The sequence below is a fragment of the Hippocampus guttulatus genome, chromosome 8 (assembly GCF_054856545.1).
Source record: "Hippocampus guttulatus isolate MCC_2025c chromosome 8, RoL_Hgut_1.0, whole genome shotgun sequence".
NCBI classification, from domain to species: Eukaryota; Metazoa; Chordata; class Actinopteri; order Syngnathiformes; family Syngnathidae; genus Hippocampus; species Hippocampus guttulatus.
In genome coordinates, this window is record NC_141268.1 from 23,572,045 (window position 1) to 23,583,494 (window position 11,450).

The 11,450-nt window shown below is 51.1% G+C and overlaps 2 protein-coding genes across 5 annotated transcripts; both read left to right on the forward strand.

Moving 5' to 3' along the window:
* The first annotated feature begins 906 nt into the window (after positions 1 to 906).
* On the forward strand, positions 907 to 3,210 carry LOC147201924 (src-like-adapter 2). Of its 2 annotated transcripts, none has more exons than XM_086118951.1 (7): positions 907 to 1,088; positions 1,283 to 1,527; positions 1,637 to 1,723; positions 1,845 to 1,948; positions 2,037 to 2,189; positions 2,444 to 2,576; positions 2,710 to 3,210. In XM_086118951.1, exons 2-7 carry the CDS (start codon positions 1,316 to 1,318, stop codon positions 2,831 to 2,833), a joined length of 813 nt encoding a protein of 270 aa, XP_085975077.1. In that variant the 5' UTR covers positions 907 to 1,088; positions 1,283 to 1,315; the 3' UTR covers positions 2,834 to 3,210. The 2 variants fall into 2 exon arrangements, with proteins under 2 accessions (XP_085975077.1, XP_085975076.1); XM_086118950.1 differs by having other exon boundaries at positions 908 to 1,084.
* A 344-nt stretch (positions 3,211 to 3,554) lies between these two features.
* trpc4apa (transient receptor potential cation channel, subfamily C, member 4 associated protein a) lies at positions 3,555 to 9,708 on the forward strand. Of its 3 annotated transcripts, XM_086116802.1 has the most exons (18): positions 3,555 to 3,722; positions 4,564 to 4,692; positions 4,948 to 5,064; positions 5,148 to 5,205; positions 5,290 to 5,345; positions 5,441 to 5,569; positions 5,887 to 6,088; positions 6,179 to 6,364; positions 6,446 to 6,588; positions 6,658 to 6,789; positions 6,873 to 6,931; positions 7,022 to 7,207; positions 7,276 to 7,366; positions 7,495 to 7,635; positions 7,710 to 7,821; positions 8,038 to 8,150; positions 8,224 to 8,430; positions 8,924 to 9,708. In XM_086116802.1, the coding sequence occupies exons 1-18, from the start codon at positions 3,597 to 3,599 to the stop codon at positions 9,059 to 9,061; spliced, it is 2,325 nt and encodes a 774-aa protein (XP_085972928.1). In that variant the 5' UTR covers positions 3,555 to 3,596; the 3' UTR covers positions 9,062 to 9,708. The 3 variants fall into 3 exon arrangements, 2 of the variants coding, with proteins under 2 accessions (XP_085972928.1, XP_085972927.1); XR_015101532.1 differs by having other exon boundaries at positions 6,179 to 6,588; positions 8,277 to 8,430; XM_086116801.1 differs by having other exon boundaries at positions 6,179 to 6,588.
* The last annotated feature ends 1,742 nt before the right edge of the window (positions 9,709 to 11,450 follow it).

An 11,450-nucleotide genomic window follows, 5' to 3' on the forward strand; every position in this document is an offset into this window, starting at 1 on the left:
ATATTTAGCAGAGCGTTTGGCTTTTCTGTGAAACGCATCTGACAACCCCGACTCGGGTGTCGCGCGCAGATGACCGCTACTCTTCGATTCACGATCCGATGTCTCATTGAGTTTATTCCCACCGTCCCTTAGCAGATCTTTTGTCACCTCACGAAACATTGCGTAGAAAGTTTTTGTTGTCATAAAGTTGCAATTGTAAAGGAGACACCAACACAAAGCTCCTCGCGTCAGGGTGTCGAGGGGGAGCTTAAACATCACACAAAGCTGAATTGGCTTTCAGGTTTCTTTTTTTTTCTTTCTTTTTGCAGACTGTTTTTTGGGGGGGGGGGGGGGGGGGATAAAAATTTTGACCGAGTCGACAGTTTCGGCTGTCACTTCAGCCTTCGTCAGAGCTTTCGCCGCTTCCTTAAAAATAGCTGACCGGGTCAGGGAAACTTCAACCAAAAGCCATCAGCTAGATAAAGTGTTTTTCTCCACTAGAAAAAAATACACATTTTCTGTGGGGGGGGGGGGGGGGCCTTCAACCTAATTCAACCAATAAGAAGAGCAGATGAGCATTATAGCGCTAACGCACGAAGCGAGTGCTGCTTAAGACCGAAATATGCAGACAGCCGAGCTGTACGCTGACATTTTTGTTGAATTTCCTCCATTTGATTTCATGAAGTGCTTTCACAAAAACAAATCCTCTGGATTAGATCCAGACACATTTTGAAGTTGGTGTATGCCATACGAAAGAGGCCATGCCATATACGCTGTATGCTCTGGCCTCTTTGCAAAGATTGGGTATACAATCAAGGCCACAGAGCAGTATGCAAGAAGCTACATTCATTACAAACAACCCCCCCCCCCCCCCCCCACACACACACCACCACCACCACCACCTATTTGCAGCTGCAAGAACACAGCAGCCTTTGGTGGTTTGCACAGCAGTCCTTCCGATTGACCTTCTGCAGGTCTAAGAGAGAACGCGAGCTTCCGTTTGTGTTCAGTGTAGGCCGGCGTGTATGCTGTAGCTGAGTCCGACGCCTTGGGTGTGTTTATAGGGTCGGGAGAACACCAAACACGCGCTGGCCTGATCAAGCCGGTAAGTAAGTACGCTCTAGCTAATATTTTTGTCACGATTAGAAGCGTGTCGCCCACGCATCTCGGCACGTTTTGGCTCCCGCAGGATGTCAGTCAATGTTTTAGCCCGCCAAGTGTTTATGGTGCTCGGAAAGTGGTGGAGAACTCATCGGATTACAGGGATGTGCTTGGAAGGATTTGAACGCCTTTTCCCTATCAGTTGCTGCTTCGGACCAGCGGGACATCAAAGAAGATGGGGATTTGCCCCTCCGGGTGCAGCTGCGACCCGACCGCTTTTGAAAATCCGGGTCGACTTTCTCCATCCGCAAGACTCTCTCCTCCCACATATGCCAAACTGCGCCCGGGCTCCGAGGACACCTTGATTGTCTCCCTCCGCGACTTTCCATCATTCGGTAGCACAGAGTTGGTCGTGAGCGTCGGGGAGCGACTTAGCATCATATCAGAGTACGGTTTCAATCCCTGGCAATTGCAAAGTCACCCTCCACTTTCACATTAGCGGGTAAAAAAAAAATGCTCACAAGAACCTTTTTTTTTTTTTTTGAAATCTCTTTAGCGATGGCAATGTTTTGATGGTCAGGTCCACCAGCACAAGCCGAGAAATCTACATTCCCGCCAACTACACCGCCAAGGTCACGCAAAGGTAAAATATGCCATTGTTGTCATCGTTAAACCTTTATTACCTTTGCAGGCAAACGTGTATCAAGAAAAAAAAAATATACAGTATATATTGACTAGCTGCTGTCTCCGGTTTCTCGATGCAGGTGGCTGTTCACAGGTGTCGGCAGGCGCAAAGCAGAAGAGCTCCTCATGCAACCCCAAAATGGCATCGGAGGCTTCTTGATACGAGCGTCGGAGACGAAAGCGGGTTCGGGGCTTGCTCGTTTCCTCTTTGGAACGCTTGGCGTGTTGACTGTGACTTCCTTCCTGCTGCGTCTGTGTCGTGATGGCTTTAGGCTGCTTTTCTCTGTCCGTGCGGTGGCGAGTCAGCGTTTTGTACTCGGATTGCGTGAAACACTACCTCATCGCTCAACTCCAAAACGGCCGGCTCTACATCACTCCAACGCGCCCCTTCTCCTCTCTCAAGCGCCTGGTGGACCACTATTCAGGTTTGTAGGCTCGGGTGGGATTTGCAACTGATCGAATGTTTTTGATCAGTTTCCCAAACGGTGAATGGGTCCTTCCGGACACATTCTTGAAAATTGAGCCTTCACTTTTCTGATATTCTGCGACGTCATCATCCATAATAGGTTTATTATTGAACTGTTTGACGCGAGATTCAATTTGGTTTTGAACTTCAGTCTGACCCGGGTCGCAAGAGTAACGTTTCTTAACAATAAGAGGACCGGCCGTGCTTTTCCAGAGTCTGCGGATGGACTTTGCTGTCGGTTGAATGAGCCTTGCTTCATTCGGGGTTTAAGCGTCCCCAGAGAGGACAGGCTTGCCGTACCCGCAGCCAACAGGGAGCCCACCAACAGCCGGAAGGACGTCAGCAGGTGTGTGAATGTGAAAGTTTGGCTTCGTCTCAAACTCTGCGAGAGGCCCCGACGGCACCAAACATCGCATAAAGAGAAAACTGTCAAATGAGGGTCCGGTCTCAAGGGCCATAAAGCACCACTTGTATTTCAGATCCATGTTTCTAAAGAGAAGGAGGACGGGGTCCGGCGGCTCAAAGTTGAGTGAGGGCCTGAGGGAGGCCATCAGCTCTTACCTCCAAATGACAGAAGGCAGCAGTCACGGCTGGGACACTTGAGCGCAAAAGTTCCATCTGGCCACAAAGACCGCCATTCCAACCCGAGACCCTCGGCCGCACACGGAGCCCAAGATTTGAGACGGCTTTGATTTTACTGTTGATTGAAAAATCCTCTTCTTAATTTGAATGCTTTGTGTGATTATTGACTGTTTATGATCATAGAATGTTTGACACGACAACCGTGAGCACAAAATATTGCGGTATGACGCTAATTTCAGCTCTAAAATTTCCTCCTCTGAAATATTTATGTAAATAAAAACGTTTTTTTTCCCCACTGACCGCAATTTATTTTATTTTTCAACTAAATATTTGGTACATCAAGAAACATGTACCATCACACGCCAAGTTTAAATAAATAAAAACATAAATAAATGTCACCACTCTCCTGATGTTTTAATTCTTCTGAGCAAGTCTCATCAATGATGAGCATTTTTCGACACTTTTTCTGCTTTGGCCGAGCGTCATTAAATGATGCGACGTGCCTACGGGGACTCCGGTGTGACACCTGCGATTTAGTGGCAAAATGGGAGTTTGACTGATGTTTTCAAATGTTACTAAACGTTTCCAAACGCATTTGAGAAGTAGTTCTGATCGTTCGGGTTTTTTGGTGGGTGGTTTTGCTCCCGTTGCTGAATCAAATGCTAACTTGGCGTTGTCGCGGTTTTCCCTATTCGGCCAGCAGATGGCGCCTAATTGCCCTCCGGGTTGATGAGAGCTTCCATCCACTTCCTGTCTGGCCAGCTCACTTCAGGAAGAAGAAAGAATGGCGACGCTCAAAGCGTCCGAGACCCAGTGCACGGGGGCAAAACAAAGACTTTGCAAAAGTAATATCGTGTTCAAGTTCACGGAGAGTAAAATCACAGGGCAGACGTTTAGTCGCGGGACACAGGTAAGCGACACCGTGTTGCGTTTGGGCAGAAAAGACGTGGGAAAGTTGCTCGCCTCGAACCAGGGATTTGCGTTGCCGAGCGCCGCCTGAGAAGCGAGACGCAATCGGGCGGACGCGATTGGCGACGCGCCGCCTCGCTCGGTTGAGCGTTTGGCAGCGGGTGGCGACATTTTGGGGCATTTCCTCAATGAACAAGTACAACGCGGCGCTCTCCTTCTTGACCTCCTGCCGATAGGGCATAAATGTTGGCGCAATCTTTTGTTGTTGGCACGCATTAGCTTAGCATTAGCAACAAGGAGGCTTCGGCTGACTGATGGCAGTTTGGCAAGCGTCACCGTTCTTTGGCGAAGCCCGTTTGCGAGCCGTACGGCGGAAAAACATAGTCGGCCGTCGTTTCTTTTTGGCGCCGCAGTAAACGAAAGCAGGCGGGCAGCGAACTAGCTTAGCCGGCCGAACGACTCGCGCGATTACGTAATGCCCGCCGACCGCGATAAGAAAGGTTCCCATAAAAGGACACGCTACAACAGCTGTTTTGGCCAATTTAACTCGAGCGCGCTCGCAACTCCTCATATTTGAAACATCCTGCAGTCGATGTGTATCCCCTTGTATGAAAAAAGTTCAGAGGCTCACCGCATGGCGAGCACATCGTGAGCGAGCACTCGATTAGGTACACCTGAAGGCTTTCGAATCTCGAGTCAAGGGTGACAGGCGAGTCCGTACAAACACGGCGGCGCGTTTCGCGTTGGTAGGATGAGCAAGATGGCCCGAACCTCCCCACTTGCAGCCTCTTGAGAGCAAAAGCTTGACTGAATGCGTTCGCCTCTCCGATTGTGCCGCGTAGCTTCCGGTGGGTCTCCTCCAGGAGCGAGACAAGCGGGCCAAGTGGCAAGGCATTCCCACTTTGCTCCAGAAGCTCTACCTGAGCAGTCATCCCAACAGTGACCTTTCGCATGCCCATGGCCTAATTAAGGTGAGCCGCCGCACTGTGCAGTTTAGTGTTGTGCGGAATCGTCCGTTCGACGTCCAACGTGGCATGTCATCCGGTGCAAAGTCATCTCCTGTACATTTACAGAAAAGTCGCTTACCGTTTGGATTTCATTAGCATTCATTTACAACTGAAATGTTAACTTCTGTTTTTTTTTTTTTTCTCCTCCAACGTCCCGTTTGAGATGTTTGCGCCCGTGGTGCGCTCCCGGTTTGAACGTCACCGTATGTGTTTGGCAAGGTGCTGTCGTCCCAGCTGTCCATGGAGGCCATGTCCTTTGTCACAGAGGAGAGAAAGTCCGCCCAGGAGTCCACCTTCCCCAACACGCACACCTTTGACCTCTTCGGCGGCGTCCGCGTAAGGTTCACGCGTGCCACCCGAGCGCGGCGTCGTTTCCGAAGACTCGGAACGCTGACGCTCCCTTTATTTTCTTCACGTAGCTGCTCGTCGAGCTCTTGATGAGACCCACGCTAACCATGCAGAAGAAAAAGCCCAAAAGTAAGAAGGCTGTGCTTGAATTCCAGCAGGGGGTGGCGGAAGGGAGCGCAACTTCAAATTGACAACTTGATTCTGTTGCGACAGTGCACGACGATTTGGTGAAAGACTGCCTGAGTGTTCTCTACAATTGTTGCATCTGCGTAAGTATCCCGAGTGGCGGCCTTCGCGTCGACGGCCTTGATTTTGGTGCCCCGCTGCGGCGCTAATATGAACGGCGCCATTGTTTGTTTGGCAGACGGAGTGGGTGACGAGGAGTCTGGCCGCCAGGGACGACTTTGTTCTGTTCCTCTTCACGCTCATGACAAACAAGAAGACCTTCCTCCAGACCGCAACGCTAATCGAAGACATACTCGGCGTTAAGAAGGTATGTTTTGAACATCAAATAGGAAAGGAAATCAAATAAAGAAATGCCGGCCGGATTCGTGCTCCCCGAGAGCAGGCGCCGTCCATATTCTTCCGTTTGTCCGTGCGTGGCCCTCAAGCGACAAAGTTTGGGCGCCGCTGCTCTGTGGGAATATTCCCAAAAGCGCACGTGAGATTTTGTTAGCGGGCAGCTTCCTGGCTTCGGTTTGCTGGAGCGTGCGACGAATCGTCGGTCGCTCCGCATATGGCGACGCCCGCCGTCCCGCGGGCGCGCACTCATGTGATGTCGCGCCGCGCGTGATGTTTCCCCTCTCCTAGGAGATGATCCATTTAGAGAGCATCCCCAACTTGTCCGGCCTGGTTCAGAGCTTCGACCAGCAACAGCTGGCCAACTTCTGCCGCATCCTGTCGGTCACCATCTCCGAACCCGACTCGGGCAACGACGACAAGCACACGCTGCTGGCCAAAAACGCCCAGCAGAAACGAAACTCGAGTCCCTCGCGAGCGGAGGTCAATCAAGGTAAGCCGCCGCGTCCTCTCCTCGCGGAGCGCCCGACCTTTGTCGCGGCGGCCGAGAGCAACCGCCGAGCCGAGTCCCCTCTGGCCACAGTCGCCTTGCTGAACATCCCCGGATTCATCGAGCGCCTGTGCAAGCTGGCCACCAGGAAGGTGTCGGAGGCCACGGGGGCCAACTTCCTGCAGGAGCTGGAGGAGTGGTACACGTGGCTGGACAGCGCTCTGGTGCTGGACGCGCTCATGCAGATGGCCACCGAGGAGGCCGAACAGAGCGGCGCAGGCGAGGAGGCGTCGCCCGCTTCGCGCCCCTTGGCGTTCGGCGACCCACCCGCCCGCAACCTTCCGTCTGCTCGCTCCTCAGAGTCGTCGGACGAAAGCTCCCCGGCCGCCGGCCCGCCGAGGCATCGTCTGCACCCCTCCATGAAAATCGTCCACGAGATCATGTACAAAGTGGAGGTGCTCTACGTGCTGTGCGTGCTGCTCATGGGCCGACAGAGGAACCAGGTGGGGGGCGTCGCCGCTCGGCGGGCGCCGACGCCGTGCCGCTGACCTCTTCGCTTTGCCGCCGGGCAGGTCCACAAGATGCTGGCCGAGTTTCGTCTCATCCCGGGTCTCAATAACCTCTTTGACAAGCTCATCTGGAGGAAATTGACACTGTCGACCCACGTGGTGCACGGCCAGAATGAGAACTGCGACTGCAGCCCGGTACGGACTGGGGAGGCGGCGCGCTCGTCGTTTCGGGAAAAGCCGAGCCGTCTAACGCCGCGTCCTCGTCTCGTCCCGCGCAGGAAATCTCTTTCAAAATCCAGTTTTTGCGTCTCCTTCAAAGTTTCAGTGACCACCACGAGTAAGTCGCCCTTCGATCCGGATGGGGCTCGGGCGGCTGCGCCTTCCGAACGGCGGCCCGTCTAAAGCGCGAGCGCCGCCTGTCCCTCAGGAACAAGTACCTCCTGCTGAACAGCCAGGAGCTGAACGAGCTGAGCGCCATCTCCGTGAAGGCCGACATTCCCGAGGTGGAGGCGCTGGTCAACACCGACAGGAGTCTCGTGTGCGACGGCAAAAAGGGCCTCCTCACGCGCCTCCTGGCCGTCATGAAGAAAGAGCCGCCGGACTCGTCCTTCAGGTCGGGCCGATGGATTGATTGATTTCTTCGTCTTTCGACTGACGTATTTTTGTCTTCCCGGGCTGCAGATTCTGGCAGGCGAGGGCAGTGGAGAGTTTCCTGAGAGGAGCCACTTCCTACGCGGACCAAATGTTTCTCCTGAAGAGAGGACTGCTGGAGGTAGCGGAAGGCGGGCGGGCGTCTTTTTCACGCAACGGACCCGCCGTTCAATTTCCGCGTCAAAGTTGGATTTGTCAATGGCAATGATCCAAATGACCGCCTTGTACGGGTCTTCCCTCCCGCCACAGCACATCCTCTTCTGCATCATAGACAGCGGCTGCACCTCCCGAGATGTTTTGCAGAGCTACTTCGATCTGCTCGGCGAGCTCATGAAGTTTAACATCGACGCCTTCAAGAGGTTCAATAAATACGTCAACACGCCGGAGAAGGTAGGCGGCGCGGCGACCCGACCGCCTTCGGCCGGGCGCGGCCATGCCGACGAGCTTGTCTTTCTCCCGTGCAGTTCCAGACTTTCCTGACCCAGATCAACAGTTCTTTGGTAGACTCCAACATGTTGGTGCGCTGCATCGTGCTGTCCTTGGACCGATTTCAGAGCCAAACCGAGGACGTGAAAGGTAAATCCTACTCCCGAAATGTTTGAATTGGTTTGGCGCACGTGGGTGGTTTTTCCCGCCGCTTTGAAGGAAATGAGGGGGCACGGGCGGCCGCAATTCCGTTTCGGCTCTCGATCGGTTTTACGAATGGATCGCGAATTGCCCACTCGACCGCGCTTACGATTGGAAGCGCCTTTCCCGACTGTCCTTTTTGGCTGGCTTTCGCTTCCTCGCTAGTGGTGGAGGTGCTGTCGGAGTGCCGTCTGCTGTCCTACATGGCCCGAATGGAGAAGCGACTGGCCTTCCTCTTCCGACTCGTCAACATCATCAACGTGCAGACGCTCACGCAGGTGCGGCATTTTTGAAAAGCGATTGGATTCGGCGCCGCTAACTTGCGCCGGCGCGTGGCCCTTCTGTGCTCAGGAGAACGTGAGCTGTTTGAACACCAGTTTGGTCATCCTCATGCTGGCCCGCAGGAAGGCCAAATTGCCCTTCTACCTGAACGCCTTGCGTGAGAAGGAGCACGCCGAGAAGTACCCCGGCTGTCTGCTCAACAACTTCCGCAACCTGCTGCGCTTCTGGCAGTGTCACTACCTCAACAAGGACAAAGACAGCACCTGTCTGGAGAATGTGAGTCGAGCCCTCCCGAAACACGGCGGGGCGGACGCTACGTTACGGCAAAAGAACATGAAAGTCGACGGCGGCCGCCTTGAAGCCATCGATGCGCGAACCCCCGCCTTTTAGTTATTCATTCATTGACTTTTTTTATTGGAGGTGCGCCGACCCACTCCATCTCTCTTTACTTTCTGATTAGCGAGTGCTCGTGATGAAACGGCACAAAGGTCAAATCACGACCGTCTGCTAAAAGAACACAACAAATAATGGAGACGGCAAAGGAAAGCCTTGCGTATTTTGAATACCACAAATACCAAAAGGACAGTCCCGAGATCGGATCGATTTGCTCGTTTCCTTTTTCTGCACTTGGATGATGACGATAGTCTAGACTGACTCGAAGCAGGGTCTTTTTATATCCCAATCCATGTTTCCGTGTCTTTGTCCTGGAATGCGTTGTTTGCCTTTGGCGGTTTTGTGACTTTTCCTCAATCGTACTTTGTCTCCTCAGAGCTCGTGTATCCCCTTCAGCTACTGGAAGGAGACGGTGTCGGTCTTACTCGGCTCAGACAGGACTTCTCTGTGCGCCATAGCCAGCTACATCGACGAGCCCTTTATGGATCTGGACCGAGATCTGCTGGAAGATTGACCGCGGTCGCCTTGTCACGCCTGCGCCCGACCTCGCTTTGGACTCCTCCGAGTTGAGCCGGCGGAACGCCCGCCGGCTCGCCCGTTTGCGCCGCCCCAACATTGAGGCCGAAACCCGGCTGCCGTCTGTTCTCCGCAAAGGAAGGCGGCCCCGCGCCATGGCGGTTGACGGACCTCGACGCCTGCGTTGATTGTTTGCTTTAGCCGGGACACACACAAAAACAAGAGCCTTTTTTTTTTTTTTTTTACATGAAATCTTTACAAAATGTTCTGAAAAAGTTCCATTCACTTTTTCACCCCGAAATGGTGTCGCATGGCCGCCTTGACCCCCACCACCAGCCAGCTGCAACCTCTCGGTACACCTGCGCGGCCTCGCGGGGAAACGGCAAGTCTCGTCAGCGGGCAACATCTTCATTTTCTCCGCCTCTGGTTGCCGGCCGCTTATTGGTGCCGACTGCCCTGACCAGCGCGTTTGGTTTGCAACAATCCGCCGTTCTGTCGAAGCTTCTTCGAGGGACTCTTTTTGTTTGTTTAATTCGTTGGCTTTTAGCTCTGGTTTAAATGTAGATTGAAACGTTGCACAGATGTTCTTATTGATTGTCGCAAGACGCTTTTTGTTGATTAAAGATTTTCTTTGTTGGAACAAAATGTGTATGGTGGTTGTGAGGGGTGCTTTGGGGAGGCACTAGACTACGGCCAGCCTTTTCTTTGGATGTCGTCGTCGCGGCCAAGATGGCCGGCTGGCCGCGCCGCACTTGTTGCGCGCGTTCTCTGCCGGCCGCAAGCTGAAATGACAATCCCTTGTAGGCTGCCACTTTGAGACACAAGTGATGTGCTGACGGGGCGCCCGGTCTGAATTCTTGTCTCCGATCAATCACGCACACGAAAGAAAAGTACAAAAATGACTGAGATACCACGTTACGTCTTTTCGGGAAGAACAAGTGGCGTTTTAAGCCGAAAAAAACGACCATGTGTCGTAAGGCGTTTTTAGCCGAAAAAAACGACCATATATAGTAAGGCGTTTTTAGCCCGAAAAAAACGACATAGTACAGTAAGGCGTTTTTAGCCGAAAAAAACGACCACATATAGTAAGGCGTTTTTGGCTGAAAAAAAACGACCATGTATAGTAAGGCGTTTTTAGCCCGAAAAAAACGACCATGTATAGTAAGGCGTTTTTAACCCGAAAAAAACGACCATGTATAGTAAGGTGTTTTTCACCGAAAAAAACGACCACGTATAGTAAGGCGTTTTTGGCTGAAAAAAACGACCATGTATAGTAAGGCGTTTTTAGCCCGAAAAAAACGACATAGTACAGTAAGGCGTTTTTAGGCGAAAATAAACGACCATGTATAGTAAGGCGTTTTTAGCCGAAAAAAAGGACCATGTATGGTAAGGCGTTTTTAGCCAAAAAAAACGACCATGTATAGTAAGGCGTTTTTAGCTCGAAAAAAACGACCATGTATAGTAAGGCGTTTTTAACCGAAAAAAAAGACCATGTATAGTAAGGCGTTTTTAGCCCGAAAAAAACGACATAGTACAGTAAGGCGTTTTTAGGCGAAAATAAACGACCATGTATAGTAAGGCGTTTTTAGCCGAAAAAAAGGACCATGTATGGTAAGGCGTTTTTAGCCAAAAAAAACGACCATGTATAGTAAGGCGTTTTTAGCTCGAAAAAAACGACCATGTATAGTAAGGCGTTTTTAACCGAAAAAAAAGACCATGTATAGTAAGGCGTTTTTAACCGAAAAAAACGACCATGTATAGTAAGGCGTTTTTAGCCGAAAAAAACTAAAAACGCCTTACTATACATGGTCGTTTTTTCGGGCTAAAAACGCCTTACTATACATGGTCGTTTTTTTCGGGCTAAAAACGCCTTACTATAGTATGTCGTTTTTTTCGGGCTAAAAATGCCTTACTATACTATGTCGTTTTTTTCGAGCTAAAAACGCCTTACTATACTATGTCGTTTTTTTCGGCTAAAAACGCCTTACTATACATGGTCGTTTTTTTCGGGCTAAAAACGCCTTACTATATATACTGTCGTTTTTTTCGGGCTAAAAACGCCTTACTATATATATATACTGTTGTTTTTTTCGAGCTAAAAACGCCTTACTATACATGGTCGTTTTTTTCGGGCTAAAAACGCCTTACTATACTGTCGTTTTTTTCGGGCTAAAAACGCCTTACTATACTATGTCGTTTTTTTTCGAGCTAAAAACGGCTTACTATACTGTCGTTTTTTTTCGGGCTAAAAACGCCTTACTATATATACTGTCGTTTTTTTCGAGCTAAAAACGCCTTACTATACTATGTCGATTTTTTCGAGCTAAAAACGCCTTACTATACATGGTCGTTTTTTTCGAGCTAAAAACGCCTTACTATATACTATG

Excerpts from the sequence above, each read along its gene's own strand:
- LOC147201924 (XM_086118951.1), top strand. The coding sequence starts at position 1,316 with ATGGGGATTTGCCCCTCCGGGTGCAGCTGCGACCCGACCGCTTTTGAA. Across the intron at positions 1,528-1,636 it reads CGACTTAGCATCATATCAGA|CGATGGCAATGTTTTGATGG; the intron begins GTACGGTTTCAA and ends AAATCTCTTTAG. Across the intron at positions 2,190-2,443 it reads CCTGGTGGACCACTATTCAG|AGTCTGCGGATGGACTTTGC; the intron begins GTTTGTAGGCTC and ends GTGCTTTTCCAG.
- trpc4apa (XM_086116801.1), top strand. The coding sequence starts at position 3,597 with ATGGCGACGCTCAAAGCGTCCGAGACCCAGTGCACGGGGGCAAAACAA. Across the intron at positions 5,346-5,440 it reads TCTACAATTGTTGCATCTGC|ACGGAGTGGGTGACGAGGAG; the intron begins GTAAGTATCCCG and ends TTTGTTTGGCAG. Across the intron at positions 6,790-6,872 it reads AGAACTGCGACTGCAGCCCG|GAAATCTCTTTCAAAATCCA; the intron begins GTACGGACTGGG and ends CGTCCCGCGCAG.